At 34.5% G+C, this 22,439-nt stretch overlaps 1 protein-coding gene across 2 annotated transcripts in view; it reads right to left on the reverse strand.

Moving 5' to 3' along the window:
• LOC149799924 (uncharacterized) overlaps window positions 1-22,439 on the reverse strand; it is a 174,868-nt gene that overhangs the window by 17,407 nt on the left and 135,022 nt on the right. For both annotated transcript variants that reach the window (XM_089959379.1, XM_089959378.1), the window contains 5 exons: window positions 16,828-16,950; window positions 13,264-13,354; window positions 12,044-12,168; window positions 5,025-5,151; window positions 3,831-3,937 (listed from right to left, as the gene is read on the reverse strand). In XM_089959379.1, the coding sequence (XP_089815505.1) occupies window positions 3,831-3,937; window positions 5,025-5,151; window positions 12,044-12,168; window positions 13,264-13,354; window positions 16,828-16,950 (573 nt within the window). The remainder of the gene's footprint in view (window positions 1-3,830; window positions 3,938-5,024; window positions 5,152-12,043; window positions 12,169-13,263; window positions 13,355-16,827; window positions 16,951-22,439) is intronic.

Here is a 22,439-nt window from a genome sequence, read left to right on the forward strand (position 1 = left end):
GCACCATAGCTGAGTTCTTTCAAGCTGGAGCTACACATTAAACTATAGACTATACAGTGCTTAAAAAAGTGACTTAAGTAATGCAAAACTGAATCAAATATCATGGAGAGATGGACAAACAAATGGGTTGGGTTAGGTTGGTGTTTTACAGCAAAAATCAAAATGAAGGTAATACAATTCTGTGGCAAGTAGAGTAAAAATGTTTTGCCCAAAGATACACCTTGGCAGCTGATTCAGTCTGATCCAATGGCAGCAAGTATGACCTGTATGCTATTGGTCACAATTCCAATTATTGACTCAATGAGTCATCACAAGTTTATACAAATAGAAAGATGGGCAGGCCGTTTTAGTTAACACTATACACCATTGCACATTTTATTGTGATCATCCAGCAATGACTTATATACAGTGAAGCTATTTAAAAAGATGATTTCAATGAAAGAAATAAGAGAATTTTCAAACTCTGACCAGAAAGGAAACACATTATACAAAATCTTAAATCTCTTAATTTTCACCATAAATTGTAATAAAAACTAATAATGCCCTGGGAGACTGAGTGGTCTAAAGCACTCTCCTTTAATGATCACTGCCATATCACCTCTGCTTGGGTTCAAGTCTTGTCCAACAATGTGGATATGTGAGAGAGCTTGCCAGTAGCTTCCCATGGGCCAGCAGTCATTCCTCAACCAGCTACATGTATACTGGTCACAATGCATTTTTCACTGACTACTGGCACCAATCTCAAAAAGACATAAAAATAATAAAAGATTTACTAAAAAGAAGGCCAGTGCCCATATGTCAAGCCAATAATCAAAACACTGTTGAAAAGTTTTAACCAAACACTAAATGATGAATATGCCTATTTTGCCAGCATTACGGTGTATGTCGTCATGTGTCCTAAAAATGGGAGCTGAACTAACGAAAAAAGACAGGAAAATGTGTACAGTTCCTGCATGTTTGTCACCAATCTTCGAAAGGAAAGGATGCAAACTTTCAAATGCAAACCTAAACCTCAAACTTTTCCAATAAATTTAAAATAAATATCAGTAAAACTGGGTAAAAACATCTTTAGTAAGGTCAGATGCATGTAATTTAACAAACAGAAATAAAATTCAAAGTCAAAGTTCCTCACTACAAGCAATAAACAGAACCTTCAACACAAACTTTAACATGCTGTCTAATTTTAGCAATCCTCAATAAAATTAATCTCAAATCTGTCCAGTGAACATAACTTGAAAAACAAAAGTAGATTTCTGTCTGTAAAGCACATATCCCCCTAAATCAGACTAAAGAGTCTAAATTTCACAAGTTCAAATTTTATTTGCCGCAAGTGATTGTTGTTTAAAAGTGATAAGGTTTTTGTCAAAAATCTTAATGTCCAGCAAAATGTAAAAAAAATTCACAAATTATTGTAATATGATAATAATAATAATAATAATAATGAGGACTTTTTATAGCGCCTAATCTTTAGAAGCTCTAAGCGCTTGACAACATTAGATAACACCTATAAGATAAAAAACATATATAATGATATGATTACAAAAACAAACACCATGAAATTAGAAAACATAAAAAAATATGACTACCTCGTTATTTTTTAAAACTATAAGTCAAAAATCCAAATAAAGGAATGGTAAGCAATTTCTCAAAAATATATCACACTTCCCCCATGTCCTAACCCTACCCCATGGAGATACTAAATGAGTTTATAGGAAAAAATGCATACCTCCTCTGAGTGTGTGTGTGTGATTTGGATTTTAAACGTAGCTTTAACATTGTTTCAGTCATATTGCAACAATGTCTGCAGTGTGGCAGTTTATAGTGATGTCTAGCACTGGGGCATCATGTCAGACATGTAACATGATATCCCACCCAGCCACATTGTCCTGACACCAGACCGACCAGTCCTAACACTAACTCGTAATGCTGAGTGCCAAGCGAGGAAGCTGTTAGTACCATTTTTATATAACTTTGGTATAACTCTGCTGGGGTTTGACCCCACAACCTCTCACTTCCGAGGCGGATGCTCTAACCACAAGGCCACCAGAGCTGTACCTCCTTCGAGAACAGTGCAAGTAAAATAAATGGACAATATGCATATCTTCCTATGACAAGCATCTTATGTGATAAGTTTCAAAGTAATCCACTAAATACTGTAAGATTAGCTTCAATCTCTCAACATTTCATACACTTTATCCAGTTGTAATAATAAAAATGGCAATAACTCTAGTATTATCACCATAACACAAAAATTTGTCAGCATGTGCAGTTTAAGATGAAGACCATAAACCGTAATGTTTTACAGTGATGCCAAAAGATTTGCAAGACATGTTTGTTCCATGCAATTCTACCAAAGACTATAACTCTGAAAAAATTGATTTGTTAACATGCGTAGCATTGAATCATAACCATCTCATGTACAAAGTTTCATGGCAATCAAATTAAAACTGAGTCACAGACTGGATGTGTTAACAAGATTGTCATATGCTAGTCATGAAGGGAAGTAAATCTTATAAAATTTAGATAACTCATTGACTTGTATCTGTAGGTAATTTGCAGGAAAAGTTGCACTGATCAGATTGTGACATAAACTGCATTAAGCTACGTCACATAAAGGGCAATAAATCTTATACAATCAGAGAACTCATTTCAAAATATTCACATCTGTTGGTAAATTGTAGGACTAGTTGTTCTAGCTAGACTGTAATTTATACTGCATTGTAGGACTAAATGCTCTAGGTAGACTGTAATATATACTGCATTGTAGGACAAAATGCTCTAGGTAGACTGTAATATATACTGCATTGTAGGACTAGTTGCTCTAGGTAGACTGTAATATATACTGCACTGTAGGACTAGTTGCTCTAGCTAGACTGTAATATATACTGCATTGAAGGACTAGTTGCTCTAGCTAGACTGTAATATATACTGCATTGTAGGACTAGTTGCTCTAGCTAGACTGTAATATATACTGCATTGTAGGACTAGTTGCTCTAGCTAGACTGTACTATATACTGCATTGTAGGACTAGTTGCTCTAGCTAGACTGTACTATATACTGCATTGTAGGACTAGATGCTCTAGCTAGACTGTAATATATACTGCATTGTAGGACTAGTTGCTCTAGCTAGACTGTATTATATACTGCATTGTAGGACTAGTTGCTCTAGCTAGACTGTAATATATACTGCATTGTAGGACTAGATGCTCTAGCTAGACTGTAATATATACTGCATTGTAGGACTAGTTGCTCTAGCTAGACTGTAATATATACTGCATTGTAGGACTAATTGCTCTAGCTAGACTGTAATATATACTGCATTGTAGGACTAGTTGCTCTAGCTAGACTGTACTATATACTGCATTGTAGGACTAGTTGCTCTAGTTAGACTGTAATATATACTGCATTGTAGGACTAGATGCTCTAACTAGACTGTAATATATACTGCATTGTAGGACCAGTTGCATTAGTCACTGCATTAAGCTACAATACCAAGAGGCCAATAGCACGAGTCCCTCGAAAAACATGCTGTACTTGCATAAAATAATTACCAGGAATAATTTGGCTCTTTAAGACGGATTTGAGTAATACACTCAGATCTGAGGAAATCCTGACATTTTCCTTATAGATTAAAAAGGCCTCCCTTTTCAGGTGTATTGAACATATTATGACAAAATTTTAGTCTCAGATGCCTGTTTAATGTGGAGTTAAAAAGCCCTAGTTATAAAACAAGAAACAAATAAGAAATTACAAAATCTCAGTCTGTCAGAAACTTTAGAAATTTTAATAAAACCAAAGCCAGGAGATGTAAATTTATTTGATGTACTCACCCTGGCATAAGCTACAGCAAATATTTTTCCCTTTGTGCAAACAGTAGTAACTCGAGCATCTACAGGCAAGTCTGTGTCTCCTGCATCAATCACACAGCCATCAAACCCTGAAATTATTTTAATGTATTTGGTAACTCTAACAAAACCATGAAGAAAATCCTAATAATAGAACCCGTACTGATTCTTATATTATAAAGGCAGTGTCAAATCACTTACACCACTTTTTTAAATCCAAGCACTATTATGAGGGATGTTCCAAGAAAACATGTAATTCTGAATTCTACATCATATTCATATAAGTTCTCTGAGGAATCAGATTATTCTTGCATATAAATTTTAAAACCTACCTTTGCAGGACACCATGTATATTTATATGAAACAGCTCTGAACAGCAAGTTTTATAATATTTTGCAGATATGAATTTGTCAAAATTGAAGCTAAATAAATGTACCAGCCAAATAAGGTTTCATGGCCATGCAGAAGATTTCCAGTTATCATGTTAACACAGCAAAACAGATCCAGGTTCAATATGAGTACAGTCACAAAAATCTGCCCTAGAAATGGAACTATCTTCTTTTTGGTCTTCTTTTAAACAACAAATTTTAGGTAAATTTATGTTTCTCAAAGAAAACTTACCCAATTACATAATGTGAGAAATATTATCATGCTACCTTGCAAATACAGCCCTACTAAAAGATATAGACAAAGGACAATAACTCTTATCCATTACCTCCACTTGCTAGGTACCATAACTGCTGACTGCACTATGTAACAAACTGCAGTATACTAATAACTGCAGTAGGTATCAAAATATGATACTGCAGAAATGATCAAACATTTAATGAATGATATAGGTGTTGGTAATGGGGTAAAACTAATTGTTAAAAAATGGAAAATAAGCTATAATAATAAGTTTCTTGATTTTTCATTCAACCCATACTGCTATACATTTTGATAGATAAATTAAAGTACAATGGTTAAATTTTGGTCATAGGTCCCAATGCAGTGATGCATTATATCTAGAATTATGTTACAAATGGGAAGGGCTGTGACAATAATAATATTCATATTAATGTTGATATTGTTGCTGTTATTAGCATTACTCTTCCTGTTTCTTGTTGGTGTTATTGTTGTATGCAATATTAAATTTGCTGCTGCTGTGAATATTACTTATGCTGATAATTTTGCTATTACCATCTGGTTTCCTTGTATTTCCTGTCTTCACCACAAGTTGTCCAGTTACAAGGGAAATTACCCTCAAGCTTCCATTGAACATGATAAACAGATAATCTGCTCCAGTGGGACCAAATACTCGGGTGCACTGAATAGAGAAATTGATATGCTGGAAAATAACACGGTAAACTGATTACAGTGCTAATAATCTTAACATTTAACCTATTAATTCCCAAATAAATAAGGTTCTATTGCTACCAGGTAAAGCCACAAAAGGTTTAAGGAAATGATGAACAAAAGCAAACAGCAAATTTAAGTTATTAGACTTAAACCATTTTGTATATGTAGATGTGGGCAAAATAGAAACAGACTGGACTCAAAACTGCAACAACTCCTTGGAACCATTGGACAGGAGGGTCAAAATACCTTGGATAAAAATGTGGTTTTAAACTCCCTACAAATATTATTCCTGGTATATAAAAGATACGTAATAAGATGAACCAAAGTCTGTTTTCTTTGTCTAAATATCCAGTCCAACTTTATATCATACAAATTACACATCAACATGAAAATCTAGGAACCTTCTCATAAATGTATTCACCAGAGAGTTTTTATTACAGTAATCAATAAATCTTCCTTCTTCAATGTAAGAAAGATGAAAGATGTCCATGTACATCCCAATAACTTTTGAAAGATTATTCCTTTTATAAATGCACACATTTATTATAATGAAAAACAGAAACCTCCATTCACTGAAGGCTAATTTTTACTTATCTACAAATTAAGTGCTTGTAATATTGAACATAATCTGAATCTTAAAAAGGTGTCTATAACACTGGCCTTAATATAGGGTGTGGATAAACAGACTGAAATATGGTCTGTAACATAAGGTGTCTTTAACACTGGCCTTAATATAGGGTGTGGATAAACAGACTTAAATATGGTCTCTAACATAAAGTGTCTTTAACACTGGCCTTAATATAGGGTGTGGATAAACCTACCGAAATATGGTCTCTAACATAAGGTGTCTAGAACACTGGCCTTAATATAGGGTGTGGATAAACAGCATGAAACATGGTCTCTAACATTAGGTGTCTTTAACACTGGCCTTAATATAGGGTGTGGATAAACAGACTGAAATATGGTCTCTAACATAAGGTGTCTTTAACACTGGCCTTAATATAGGGTGTGGATAAACAGAATGAAATATGGTCTCTAACATAAGGTGTCTTTAACACTGACCTTAATATAGGGTGTGGATAAACAGACTGAAATATGGTCTCTAACATAAGGTGTCTTTAATACTGGCCTTAATATAGGGTGTGGATAAACAGACTGAAATATGGTCTCTAACATAAGGTGTCTTTAACACTGGCCTAATATTGGGTGTGGATAAACAGACTGAAATATGGTCTCTAACATAAGGTGTCTTCAACACTGGCCTTAATATAAGGTGTGGATAAACAGACTGAAATATGGACTCTAACATAAGGTGTCTTTAACACTGGCCTTAATATAGGGTGTGGATAAACAGACTGAAATATGGTCTCTAACATAAGGTGTCTAACACTGGCTTTAAAATAGGGTGTGGATAAACAGACTGAAATATGGTCTCTAACATAAGGTGTCTTTAATACTGGCCTTAATATAGGGTGTGGATAAACAGACTGAAATATGGTCTCTAACATAAGGTGTCTTTAACACTGGCCTTAATATTGGGTGTGGATAAACAGACTGAAATATGGTCTCTAACATAAGGTGTCTTCAACACTGGCCTTAATATAGGGTGTGGATAAACAGACTGAAATATGGTCTCTAATATAAGGTGTCTTTAACACTGGCCTTAATATAGGGTGTGGATAAACAGACTGAAATATGGTCTCTAACATAAGGTGTCTAACACTGGCTTTAATATAGGGTGTGGATAAACAGACTGAAATATGGTCTCTAACATAAGGTGTCTTTAACACTGGCTTTAATATAGGGTGTGGATAAACAGACTGAAATATGGTCTCTAACATAAGGTGTCTTTAACACTGGCCTTAATATAGGGTGTGGATAAACAGACTGAAATATGGTCTCTAACATAAGGTGTCTTTAACACTGGCTTTAATATAGGGTGTGGATAAGCAGAATGAAATAGGGTCTCTAACATAAGGTGTCTTTAACACTGGCCTTAATATAGGGTGTGGATAAACAGACTGAAATATGGTCTCTAACATAAGGTGTCTTTAACACTGGCTTTAATATAGGGTGTGGATAAACAGACTGAAATATGGTCTCTAACATAATGTGTCTTTAACACTGGCTTTAATATAGGGTGTGGATAAACAGACTGAAATATGGTCTCTAACATAAGGTGTCTTTAACACTGGCCTTCTAACATAAGGTGTCTATAACACTGGCCTTAATGTAGGGTGTGGATAAACAGACTGAAATATGGTTTCTAACATAAGGTGTCTGTAACACTGGCCTTCTAACATAAGGTGTCTATAACACTGGCCTTAATGTAGGGTGTGGATAAACAGACTGAAATATGGTCTCTAACATAAGGTGTCTTTAACACTGGCTTTAATATAGGGTGTGGATAAACTGACTGAAATATGGTCTCTAACATAAGGTGTCTTTAACACTGGCCTTAATATAGGGTGTGGATAAACAGACTGAAATATGGTCTCTAACATAAGGTGTCTTTAACACTGGCTTTAATATAGGGTGTGGATAAACTGACTGAAATATGGTCTCTAACATAAGGTGTCTTTAACACTGGCCTTAATATAGGGTGTGGATAAACAGACTGAAATATGGTCTCTAACATAAGGTGTCTTTAACACTGGCCTTAATATAGGGTGTGGATAAACAGACTGAAATATGGTCTCTAACATAAGGTGTCTTTAACACTGGCTTTAATATAGGGTGTGGATAAACAGACTGGAATATGGTCTCTAATGTAAGGCACCTTTAACACTGGCCTTAATATAGGGTGTGGGTAAACAGACTGAAATATGGTCTCTAATATAAGGTGTCTTTAACACTGGCCTTAATGTAGGGTGTGGATAAACTGACTGATATATGGTCTCTAACATAAAGTGTCTATAACACTGGCCTTAATATAGGGTGTAGATAAACAGACTGAAATATGGTCTCTAACAAAAGGTGTCTTTAACACTGGCTTTAATATAGGGTGTGGATAAACAGACTGAAATATGGTCTCTAACATAAGGTGTCTTTACCACTGGCCTTAATATAGGGTGTGGATAAACAGACTGAAATATGGTCTCTAAAATAAGGTGTCTTTAACACTGGCCTTAATATAGCGTGTGGATAAGCAGACTGAAATATGGTCTCTAACATAAGGTGTCTTTAACACTGGCCTTAATATTAGGTGTGGATAAACAGACTGAAATATGGTCTTTAACATAAGGTGTCTTTAACACTGGCCTTAATATTAGGTGTGAATAAACAGACTGAAATATGGTCTCTAATGTAAGGCGTCTTTAACACTGGCCTTAATATAGGGTGTGGATAAACAGACTGAAATATGGTCTGTAACGTAAGGTGTCTTTAACACTGGCTTTAATACAGGGTGTGGATAAACAGACTGAAATATGGTCTCTAACATAAGGTGTCTTTAACACTGGCCTTCTAACATAAGGTGTCTTTAACACTGGCCTTAATGTAGGGTGTGGATAAACTGACTGAAATATGGTCTCTAACATAAAGTGTCTTTAACACTGGCCTTAATATAAGGTGTGGATAAACAGGCTAAAATATGGTCTCTAACATAAGGTGTCTTTAACACTGGCTTTAATATAGGGTGTGGATAAACAGACTGAAATATGGTCTCTAACAAAAGGTGTCTTTAACACTGGCCTTCTAACATAAGGTGTCTATAACACTGGCCTTAATGTAGGGTGTGGATAAACTGACTGAAATATGGTCTCTAACATAAAGTGTCTATAACACTGGCCTTAATGTATGGTGTGGATAAACAGACTGAAATATGGTCTCTAACATAAGGTGTCTTTAACACTGGCCTTAATATAGGGTGTGGATAAACAGACTGAAATATGGTCTCTAACATAAGGTGTCTTTAACACTGGCTTTAATATAGGGTGTGGATAAACAGACTGAAATATGGTCTCTAACATAATGTGTCTTTAACACTGGCTTTAATATAGGGTGTGGATAAACAGACTGAAATATCGTCTGTAACATAAGGTGTCTTTAACACTGGCCTTCTAACATAAGGTGTTTATAACACTGGCCTTAATGTAGGGTGTGGATAAACAGACTGAAATATGGTCTCTAACATAAGGTGGCTGTAACACTGGCCTTAATATAGGGTGTGGATAAACAGACTGAAATATCGTCTGTAACATAAGGTGTCTTTAACACTGGCCTTCTAACATAAGGTGTTTATAACACTGGCCTTAATGTAGGGTGTGGATAAACAGACTGAAATATGGTCTCTAACATAAGGTGGCTGTAACACTGGCCTTCTAACATAAGGTGCCTATAACACTGGCCTTAATGTAGGGTGTGGATAAACAGACTGAAAAATGGTCTCTAACATAAGGTGTCTTTAACACTGGCCTTAATATAGGGTGTGGATAAACAGAATGAAATAGGTCTCTAACATAAGGTGTCTTTAACACTGGCTTTAATATAGGGTGTGGATAAACAGACTGAAATATGGTCTCTAACATAAGGTGTCTTTAACACTGGCCTTAATATAGGGTGTGGATAAACACACTAAAATATGGTCTCTAACATAAGGTGTCTTTAACACTGGCCTTAATATAGGGTGTGGATAAACAGACTGAAATATGGTCTCTAATGTAAGGCGTCTTTAACACTGGCCTTCTAACATAAGGAGTCTATAACACTGGCCTTAATGTAGGGTGTGGATAAACTGACTGAAATATGGTCTCTAACATAAAGTGTCTATAACACTGGCCTTAATATAGGGTGTGGATAAACAGACTGAAATATGGTCTCTAACATAATGTGTCTTTAACACTGGCCTTAATATAAGGTGTGGATAAACAGACTAAAATATGGTCTCTAACATAAGGTGTCTTTAACACTGGCCTTAATATAGGGTGTGGATAAACAGACTGAAATATGGTCTCTAAAATAAGGTGTCTTTAACACTGGCCTTAATATAGCGTGTGGATAAGCAGACTGAAATATGGTCTCTAACATAAGGTGTCTTTAACACTGGCCTTAATATTAGGTGTGGATAAACAGACTGAAATATGGTCTCTAACATAAGGTGTCTTTAACACTGGCCTTCTAACATAAGGTGTCTTTAACACTGGCCTTAATGTAGGGTGTGGATAAACTGACTGAAATATGGTCTCTAACATAAAGTGTCTTTAACACTGGCCTTAATATAAGGTGTGGATAAACAGGCTGAAATATGGTCTCTAACATAAGGTGTCTTTAACACTGGCCTTAATATAGGGTGTGGATAAACAGACTGAAATATGGTCTCTAACGTAAGGTGTCTTTAACACTGGCTTTAATACAGGGTGTGGATAAACAGACTGAAATATGGTCTCTAACAAAAGGTGTCTTTAACACTGGCCTTCTAACATAAGGTGTCTATAACACTGGCCTTAATGTAGGGTGTGGATAAACTGACTGAAATATGGTCTCTAACATAAAGTGTCTATAACACTGGCCTTAATGTATGGTGTGCATAAACAGACTGAAATATGGTCTCTAACTTAAGGTGACTTTAACACTGGCCTTAATATAGGGTGTGGATAAACAGACTGAAATATGGTCTCTAACATAAGGTGTCTTTAACACTGGCTTTAATATAGGTTGTGGATAAACAGACTGAAATATCGTCTGTAACATAAGGTGTCTTTAACACTGGCCTTCTAACATAAGGTGTTTATAACACTGGCCTTAATGTAGGGTGTGGATAAACAGACTGAAATATGGTCTCTAACATAAGGTGGCTGTAACACTGGCCTTCTAACATAAGGTGCCTATAACACTGGCCTTAATGTAGGGTGTGGATAAACAGACTGAAAAATGGTCTCTAACATAAGGTGTCTTTAACACTGGCCTTAATATAGGGTGTGGATAAACAGAATGAAATAGGTCTCTAACATAAGGTGTCTTTAACACTGGCTTTAATATAGGGTGTGGATAAACAGACTGAAATATGGTCTCTAACATAAGGTGTCTTTAACACTGGCCTTAATATAGGGTGTGGATAAACACACTAAAATATGGTCTCTAACATAAGGTGTCTTTAACACTGGCCTTAATATAGGGTGTGGATAAACAGACTGAAATATGGTCTCTAATGTAAGGCGTCTTTAACACTGGCCTTCTAACATAAGGAGTCTATAACACTGGCCTTAATGTAGGGTGTGGATAAACTGACTGAAATATGGTCTCTAACATAAAGTGTCTATAACACTGGCTTTAATATAGGGTGTGGATAAACAGACTGAAATATGGTCTCTAACATAATGTGTCTTTAACACTGGCCTTAATATAAGGTGTGGATAAACAGACTAAAATATGGTCTCTAACATAAGGTGTCTTTAACACTGGCCTTAATATAGGGTGTGGATAAACAGACTGAAATATGGTCTCTAACATAAGGTGTCTTTAACACTGGCCTTAATATTGGGTGTGGATAAACAGACTGAAATATGGTCTCTAACGTAAGGTGTCGTTAACACTGGCTTTAATATAGATTGTGGATAAACAGACTGAAATATGGTCTCTAACGTAAAGTGTCTTTAAAACTGGCTTTAATATAGGGTGTGGATAAACAGACTGAAATATGGATGGGCAAACAGAGATACAAAACTGATTATTATCATGAGCTTCCTCGAAAGAAAGTTGACAAAAATTGTCTTTCTTGATTGTCTCTTACACAAGAATATCTTTGTATATATATATACTTGTACACTTCAATACATTTCACACAAAATGTCTGTGTGCAGAAATATGCCTTCCTTAGTACTATTTAAGACAATAGACTGTAATAACTATGTTCATTTTACATCACATGAGACAATTGTTTTCTTCTGCATCAGGTTAAACTCCTCATCGGAAAGTGGCAAGTCTCTGCGGAAATCTCGCAGTTCCATTGTTTTCAGGTCAAGAATTAAAACTGTCATATGTGCATCTGAAAGAAAATACACCTAAAGCTTGAGTCCATGAACTAAATTTCATGAGGATTTTGCTGTAAACTATTGGAAATATTACCAATGAAACTGAGTCAAAGAAAGCAAAACACTGATTGTGTGCTTACCTATTCTCTATGTATATCAATACTTCAGATGTACAGGAAGTCCTCCCATCCTAATTTGTCTTCTGTACTCATTGAATATATTTTAATCAATAACCTGAATAATTTATTCAAAGCATAGAACACTTGACTGTAATGTGCATTGCATACCATCAAATGACAATGTAATGCATGTTTGGAAATTTTTGCATTGATAAACTTTTATAAATCATCACTTTAGAAAAATCAATGTTTTTAATTTTTCTTGCAATTTTCCCATTTGGTTTAACTAATAAGGGACATTTTCAGATCTCTCCAAAGTATAATTTCTGTGATCCATTAGTGAGTGGTAAAAATGGCAAAAGTTGCAACAACCAAACAATTTCAAATATATATTGTATATATGAAGCTGTTCCACAGACTCAGCAGCATCACTTTTTAATCTGAGTATAACAGGTAAATATTTTAGATCTGAATAAAATGGGTAAATATTCCTAATCTGAATAAAAATTTATAAATATTATGTACTTTAAACCAGTTTACACATTTTCCATTTCTATTCGGCAATGCTATATTCCCCAGAATAAGTAAATAAGTAAATGTACATGTACACAATTTCTGAAACTATTAGCTCTTTAATTTAAAAAGGTTTTATTTTTATTTTTTTTAAAATAAATATTGATCAAACTTGTTTCAGGGCTTTAAACTTTATAAAAAATATTCTCATCTGCCTTCAAATATGGATGAGATTTTTTTTAAAAATAATTTCTTTCAGAAACTACCGATATCAAGTTTAGACAAGTGTGACATTTCATTACTAGCACATACAAGAATATCAGAATGGTGTGTGATCTCAGGAACACTTGGGTCCCTTGACCTTCTCATTGTAACTCATTTCCACTCATAAGGAATTCACATTATTTTACAGGACACACCTTATTCTTGGTTTACATTATTTTTGTTTCATATAATTTCTTAATGTGGATACTGTACCTTTTGGAGGATATTTCCGAAACAGAAGCAGGAATATCAACTCAGTAGCAGCTGGAGAACTGAGTACTTGTACAAGTCTTGTACATTTCACCTGAAAAATATACAATCAAATTTCTGTCAAAGATGTCATCAACTTTTCACTGGACAGTGGTTCATAGAGCCAAAGCTGATCTTCTGAGTTTGCAAGGAAGTTTCAAGAGGTTAATATATGGATATCCACAGTTTTTATCTTATGGAAATGAAATTTCCTCCTTATGTTACTGTGTTTATCACTGCATACTGCATACAAATGTACTAAAGTAAATGATAAAACACTCAGTCAACTAGCATACCACTGCAAAGGGACACTACTTGTGTATCATCAGAATGTCACTCCTGTAAATGGACACTACTCTTATGGCATTTGATCCACATTATTTTATCTCATTTGATTTACATATTCATTACATTAATTATATATATGTATGTATGTATGTATGTATGTATGTATGTATGTATGTATAACAACAATTCTGAATTTTAAAAGTGACATTAACATTTTTGTACTTCCCAAGATAAATTGATTGATTTGTCCAAGGCAATATAAAAAAAATTCAAAATTCAAGGAGATCTCAAGGGAATCATTCAAATTCAAGGATTTTACAAGTTTTTATGAAACATGTGGAAGTAGGGTAATGTGGTTTTGTAAAGGAAAGGGCTAGGTGATAATAATAATATAGAAATGAGTTAATATTACCTTGAGAAACTGATGAAGTCTCTACATACAAAATGTGGATGAAAATACTCAGTGGCCATAACTTCCACCAAATGATGACACTAGAAGCTGATAATCATTTTTCACTGAATGTTACATCAATATGCCTGTAAAATGTCCTAAAATCCAATAATAATTAAGGGAATTATTGTGAAAACAAGATCACATGGATACAACAATCACATGTCAACCAAAATTCAGCTAAATGATGATACTGATCAAATGTTTAAAACTTCTAATTGAACCAAGATGTCCTCATTACTAAGCTTCATACCAAATCAGGTTGAAATTCAACAGGAATTGGAAGAAGTCACTGTGTCTCATGGAATGCATGTAAGGTTGATACTCAGGGGCCATAACTCTGCTCAAAGATGCTGTTTCATGCCAAGTCCAAAAAGCAATTATGGAATTTGTTGTGTGGAAAGAGAACACAACAGGTCTGATAATCAGAGGCTATAAATCTGCTAAACAACAACACAAAATGCATAATAGATTTAATTCAAATCTAACAGTAATAAAAGTAGTTATTGTGCAGAAACAAAAGTGAGTGGCTCTGACAACCATTGACTATAGGTCACCAAACAATGGTTTGGAACGCTGAGGCCAATGTCTGATCACTATCAAGCTGCATACCAAATTCTGGGAAAAAATCCAATAATAAGTAGTATGTACAGACAGAAGGATGGAAAAATGGAACCTGAAAGTGGTGACAAAAATAAAATCTTTACCATCAGTGATCAATTAACTTTGCCTTTATAAAGGTTTTATTCTAATCCACACTTCTGAATCTATCCAGCCTTTTGCCTGTCACTTGAATTGTCCCCTGTAACAAACAATCCATATAAACCTAGCATGTGAGGTAATCATAAGGGGACAATTCATGTTCCATAGGCTGAGAAAATGACAATGGAGGTTTTTGATGTAATAAAAGATAGTAACTAGAATACTCATGAATATATCTTATTCTGTATAGTACAGTTTTATTAAAGCAAAGAGCACATACATGGTACATACCACACCTGCCATAGAGTAAATAGTATATGTAATAAAGCCTTCCACAAAATTTGGATAAGCTAAAAAATACAAAGACCCCAAGCCATTTTGTAGAAAAGTTTTCTGTAACACTAACTTTTGGCACATTTACCTTCAAGTCAGTAACCTTTCTTTTCTCAAATACATCACAACCATAAAGCTTAGTCATTGTTCATAACATAGCACTTGAGTTTATTTTTGGAAACTGTTTTCCTTCTTGGCACACCACTGACCTTGACTTTTGAACCCTACAAGTCAACAAGTGTTTTGCTTATCTCAAATACAAGCCATCAGTAAAATTCAGTCAAGCCATGTGGTACATAACATTAATAATTTTATGGAAATCACTGTTCCTTCTTTCATTCTTTGTGACCTTGACAATGACCTTTTGACCCAATATGAATAGATTTTTTTGGGTCTAAAATGCAAACAAGCCATGAAATCTGGTTCAAGTTGGTGATAAGTAGTTTCAGATATCATGCAGAAACATTTATCCTACTAGATTCAATGTGAATTTGTCATTTGGACCCCAAAATCATTACTTGCTTTTCTCATTTCAAACGCACGCCGTGTACAAAGTTTGGTCAAGGTATCTGGTATTCAAGTCAAGCAACTGAGTAACAGTGTTCCTTCTGCCAGTCACAATGACCTTGACTTTTGAACTTTTAAGCCTGTAATCAATACATTTCTTCCCTGTTCCAAATGCAAGCTTTTTACAATGTCTGGTAATGAAAGATGGTGGAGTAATTGAGCTATTGTTAAGATACAACATAGGAAAGAAAAAAATATGTAAGGTTGGACAGAAAATATCTTTAGATATGTTGTGCTTAACTCATTTGGCCCCAGCACTGTTTTCAGTATCTCTGCTGATATACCTCAGAAGCACAAAGCTGTGTCTAGCTGCTTGTGCCCCATAGTTTTTACCTGTTTGAAAACATCGTGCACATGCATTCACTCTTACCTTAATTTCTCTTCTTATATCCAAACAAAATCCACGAATTTTTCACCATTTATTTCAAATGAATTTGTCGACACATTGATGTAATTTTTTCCCTATTTGTCGAAGTTTTTCACAACTTATTTATCCAGTATTTACAAACTTATGCGCAACGTTTATCCGCAAGAATTCCATCATCATCGCTGTTGGCATCATCATTTTCGGACGATTCAATCTCAGAAACTTCTACGTCCAAATCTAAATCTCACAAAATATTCAACTGCTCAACATATCTTTCCTCAGCTTGCTCAATACTTTCGAGATCAAACCCGAGAAACTCCACATTTTTGCTCTCATCAAAAATCACTCTTCCGTCCGCCATCATTTACGATTTTTCATGAACAGAACACATGTAGTTAAACCGCTCTCAAACTTTAGTCTTTTGCTTCAGAACAATTCAAATTTCCACAAATGAAAGTAAAATCATTTCTGATTGGTTTAATAGTTGTTTAGTTCTTGGAATAAACCATTTCTAACCAATCAGAGACGTTGTATCTAACACACATTCATCACGCCTGGAGACGGGATCGGCCACTGAATGCAGTAAACAATTCACGACTACAGGCGGGATCAGCCAATGAATGCAGAAACAGGATCATGCCTACAGACAGGATAGGGGCCGAATGAGTTAATGGCAGACATATAAAAGATCGTTAAAATCTCAGATTATCTGATGACCACAGTTAGATAAATGATGTTAATTTAACTGATCTCAATAAATCTGTACCTATCTATTCATGTTCAGATAAACAAGGATAGACTGCAGTAGAAGAGAACATACCTTGACAGGTGTATACAACTGGGTGATGTATGTGGCAAGCTGATTGGTATCTGTGTGGCGAGTAATTATATGAAACAGTGCTCCAGATTCTGACACTGGACCCTTTGGGGTAAAATACTGAGTCTGTGGCAAAAATACAAAGATTGAAAATAATCAACTGAAAGAGACCAAGAATCAATTAAAGTACGCATTTCACTAGAGTGAATCTTCTTAACAGAAGTAAACAAGGCAGCTATTGAAAGTTTAATATTGCCCCCCATGCTCATTATTTATACTGTTTATTATATAACCCTATGGTCCAAAACTCTCAATATTTATAATGTTAATATCCCATAGTCCTATGGACCAACTCTCTCAATATAATGTCAATATGCTATATCCCTATTGAACAAAAACTCTCAGTTACCATCAATGGTTCTGGAAAATTTACACTACAGTTTTAGTCTTCTGTATCTATCGTGAGTGGCTTGTTTTTCTGTGTTAAATGTCAGCTGTGATTCATCTATTTCCTTTTTAATGATTCATGGTGCAAGAATGGCTTGCATTTATTTATATTAATAAAATTGTTACTAACAGATCAAGAGGCCCAGAGAGGCCGAGTGGTTTAAAGCACTCTCCTTTATGGATCACTGCCATCTCACTTCTGTCTGCATGGGTTCGAGTCTCGGATTTGGCCAATGTAGGTATGTGAGAAAGCTTGCCAGAAGCTTCTTGTGGGTCAGTGGTTCTATCTGGGGTTTTCCCAGGTTCTTCCTCCACCATTAATACTGGCTGCCATGTATAGCCTATCATGTGCTGAAAAAATGACGTTAAACCCTACAACAACAACAACAACGACTAACAGATGGGTATTTATTATCTGCAGTCTTGATAGTGTACAGCTACATACAAAATTTCTGCAGTGTGTGATGCCTTGTATGCTCCAGTGTATCAAAATTCAAACAACCTGCAAAATCTAAAAAGGCAAGAAAAGTAGGTCACTGCAATCTACTTTTGTCTCTGGTGAGTTTTACCTGAAAATAATAAATATGCATCAAATTTCATGACGTCATACATACAACAGTGTCAGAGACACTGAGCTAAAAGCAAAAACTTGATATAATCATTGTTGTGTGAAATGTAGGTCATTATGATCTACTTTAGTCTGTGGTGAGTACCATCCCTTAAAATGAATACACCCATCAAGTTCTAAGACTGAATATACCTTACTGTCAGAGAAACAGAGCTAAATGCAAAATCTTAACATTTAGGCCAACATTGTTAAGAAAGTGATCACTTTGCTTCATCCATGCTTAGCTCATTAGACAAACACTCTGCTTTAATTTTCTTAATGTTGGTTATTAGAAACAGGTATATATGCAAGCAGCACGAAATATTTATAGAAAGTTCCTCTAATAATAAGCCTCAATAATTCCAAACCATTCTTGGTATGGAATTACAGTGGTTACCATCTTGTGTTAGCTATCAAACAAAACCTCCATTTTTTGCTGCTGAAGTTACTTTGAACTAATGAAACTTCAAAAACAATCTTTCCATCTATTGAGATTCCTTTCCACACTGAAAGACTTGCAAAACCAATATCACAAATACCACAGAAACATGATTTGCTCATATAATGTTAGTAGCCTTACTACACTGGCATATGGGGTAATGAAAAGGTAAATGAAACAAAGAGTTAATTGCAGAAGAAAGATATAGAATTAATTAAAGCCCATACAATAAACTATTATCCAATTTCAGGCTATTTTTATTAATATATTTTCAGATATGCTGACAAGTACCATTCATGATGCCATCTGAAATCATCTAAAGAGACATTAGAGGGTTATCACAAAAATCATTAGTACTAGTGAAAAGTAAATCCTCATTTCCAGCTGAAATGTTGGATAAATTCATGAATCTCTTCATAGCTTTTAGTCTCAAAACTTCTTTCATGATATAGTATTTGGTTTTGTGGGGATGAAATACTTGGAATTTCACTTTTTTGTTTTTAAAGTATGTTTCAACTGTTCTGTACCTATAATCATAAGTTTAAAATTAAAAACCACGGAATATTCATTTATGCAAAATATAACTAAAATAAAGTCAGGAAATGTGAGGGAACATAAGTGCTAATTCCTTACTAGCCAAAATTGCTAGCCAAAATTAACACGGTTTTACTGGAATGTTGAAGCAAAATTTTAAATTGTCCCCTTGTACATGATACATAAACAAGAAATTTCATTAAGATATCTACAATGATTCAGAACACAAGAGTGTGATGCCTTGGCTGACATGAATTTGTAATATAATTTAAATAATTATGAAAATACTGATCTACTGGAATCAATTTTTATTGTACATAATGTCCTGTCATGATAGTAAAGGAAACAAAGTTTCACGATGATCTCTCAAATGGATCATGAGATATTAAGTAAACGAGTGATGGACAGAAAAGCTGACTCCAAATACCCACATCCTCCCCACCTCCCCAAAAAATCCCCATTGATTGCAAGGGAATAATAAATACTTACCATGTTTGCTGGCCTGTAAATCATTGCGGAGTATAAGTCAAATCAGCAAATTTGGCAAATTTTCCATCTTTCATCCTTATATAGGTGAATGCTGAGTATAAGACAAGGCCAGATCAACACCTCAGATTGTGTTTTTCACTTCATTCCACACAGCGTCATGGTTTTTATCCTACCTGTAACTCGGTAACCTTTCCAGTCAGGATCATTAAATATAACTATAAGTACCTAATTTGTTTCACAAGAAGTATTTTAAATGTATCATGTACTTTTAGCTACATATAATTATGCTGACCCAAACATTTATTGAATTACAGACAGGATAAAACTTGCGATGCTGTGTGGAATTAAATTATAATAACTTATGGTTTCATAAATATTAAAAGACTCACTGTATGCTATTTCATATTACCAACAATAGGGAAATTTTGCATCATTAATACTAAAATGCATTTTCTGAGGGTGGGGGATGGGGGTAGAGGGGAAAAGATACAGAGAGAAGGATCCACATGTATTCCATTGCATTTTTTGTTTTGCACCTTGTGATCAAAATAAAATATGGCCCAATATATGTGAGAGATGGAAAGAGAGAAAGAGAGTGAGAGAGAGAGAGAAAGTTCAGCTCTTCATGGAATTTTTGTTCTTTTTTTAAAACTTATTGCTCCCATGTTGCTGAAGCTTTTGTCAAAGAAAGAAATCATTAATTAATGAAACAGTAAATGTAAACTATGAAAATACATACCATACTCATTCAGGGTTTAAATATTCACAATAGTTATATCCATAGTCTCCATTAGGCTAAATCCCAAGAATGACCATTTTGCATGCTGTCTAATTTTCTTTGCAAGTATAATGACCTCTCGATTCCCAACAATTAAGATTTTGTCTAAAGTGCATGTACTCTTCCTGTACTTAAGTGGCAATTGTTTTTGATCTTTGCTCATGCTAGATGTAGTTTAAATTAGTGTCGGTTCCATTGGCAAGTTAAAAAATGTCACTGGCTATGAAATTTACAGTAGTAACCACCTGGCATTTCCTTTAACTATATGGTACATTATTCATAAGACCCATGGGTAGCCTCATTTCCCTATTGGCAGCCTCACTAATCTGATCTGGTCTGCAGAATCTTGACCTCAAACAGGTGTTATATTGAAATGAATGAAAACAGCCATAGCATATTTAATTAACATGTAAATACCTCTACAAAGCCATGTGATTCTTTTGATAATGGAAGTGGAAACAAAAATTAGAAGGAATTGCTTAACTAATGGTATTAATTGATAATGGAATGTGGTACTGCACTTGTACACAAGTAAAATCAGGTAAGTTGAAGACATCTCTCACTCTCTCTCTCTCAATGTGGCATTCGGATTATTTTATCATTCGGTACAAGAAGAAAACTCATGAAATATGTCTTTGTCATGATTATTTATCTTCTAACTTCAAAAATGTAATGCCCATATATGTAATTAAATTTAAACAACTTATATTACAAACAATGTACATTACAACTGCATGCTGCTTTAGCAAAATTACATCTGATCTATGTTAAGTTTTAAAATACTCACTGTGGGATCCTATATTTGTTCATACATTATCTCTTCCCCAAAATGAAATATTTTTTACATATTATTTTTTGTACTCTTGGAGAGTTATTTTCCATACAAAAAATATCATAAAGTGATTCAATGACATAATCCATATATAAGTCGATTCAGAGTATAAGATGAAGCTAAGATTTTCTGGTCAAAAAGTATCATTTTATAGGCCAGCAAATATGGTAGTCCACCATAAATGATGTGTACAATAAATGGTCCACCATAAATGATGTATACAATAAATGGTCAACCATAAACAATAACCATAATAAGATTAATAATGAACTACAAGCAATGAATGCTAAACCACAAAGAGTAAACAATAAACAAAGTTGTTAGTAAATCTATACAGCTCACTGTGACACTGGAAACAGCACCTGTCATAAAACAGCACATGAGTTTTGCTTAAATTTCTTGAAAAATAAAATTAGAAGGCAAAAAACAAAATCGAACTAATGCTTTCTTCTGCTATGCTGAGGTCTTTATGACCATGATAAATTACTTGCAAATAGAGCTATTTAAAAACACACTAATAGGTAAAGAGTTTAACCTCTGACACCAGCAAATAACTTCAAAAGAGCTCAAAACTTTGATAAACATTCAATATTTTTTGATCAAGAACTGATTAAACCTGATGATTTCAAAGAAAAGAAGAAATAAATATATAAACATGAACTGGGCCCTTGATGTTAACGTCTCTCACTCTCTAAGTTTGTATCCTATAGTTACCACCTCTCTCTCTCTCTCTCTCTCTCTCTCTCTCTCTCAACTGTTATTCCTGTCTTTCTTAAAATGAGTACAAAATGACAGTGAATTTCATAAATAAATTCCGTTTTGGATATGAAATAACTGATAGTGGGCACAAAAATGAATGGCAACTACAATCAAACTCCAGTTAATAAACTTTCCTTCTATAAGGCATACATGTACACATGCACACATACAGATGCACACATACAGAGACATATAGACACATTAACAGATACTTTGGGCATTATTTTGCAAAAATGATACAAAATCCAAGTAAAATCGGCTGTAAGAATTGGTGTGATATGGATGACTTCTACATTCTTTTGCATGTGTACGTACCTAGATACACACGCTAAATGATAGCTGTTCAAGAGATTAGCAAATAACTCTTCAGGAATTTCTGATTTAAGTAAAGGGTATTTACTTCATAATACTGTACCATTTTTACTGACTTTTCACCAAGTATTTGCTCTTTCTTTCTGATACCGAACATTTAATTGATTTTGTACCACAAAATTAACACAAAAGTGAGTACTGCTCATTAGTGTTGGATACCATGAAAAACGGTGTATGGTGGTATTTATGAATATACTGCAATATGTAAATTAGTATGCTGCAATTCAATTAGTGACCAACAATTCAATGATCTGGGGCAGAGCCTGACATGTATTTTTGTTTAATTTCCATCTGTCAATAGCTAGGAAAATATCTTGCTCTGATTTATAGCAAAATAACACCATGTTATATTCATGAT

This window comes from Sinohyriopsis cumingii, chromosome 5 (genome assembly GCF_028554795.1).
Source record: "Sinohyriopsis cumingii isolate HCF-2022 chromosome 5, ASM2855479v2, whole genome shotgun sequence".
NCBI classification, from domain to species: Eukaryota; Metazoa; Mollusca; class Bivalvia; order Unionida; family Unionidae; genus Sinohyriopsis; species Sinohyriopsis cumingii.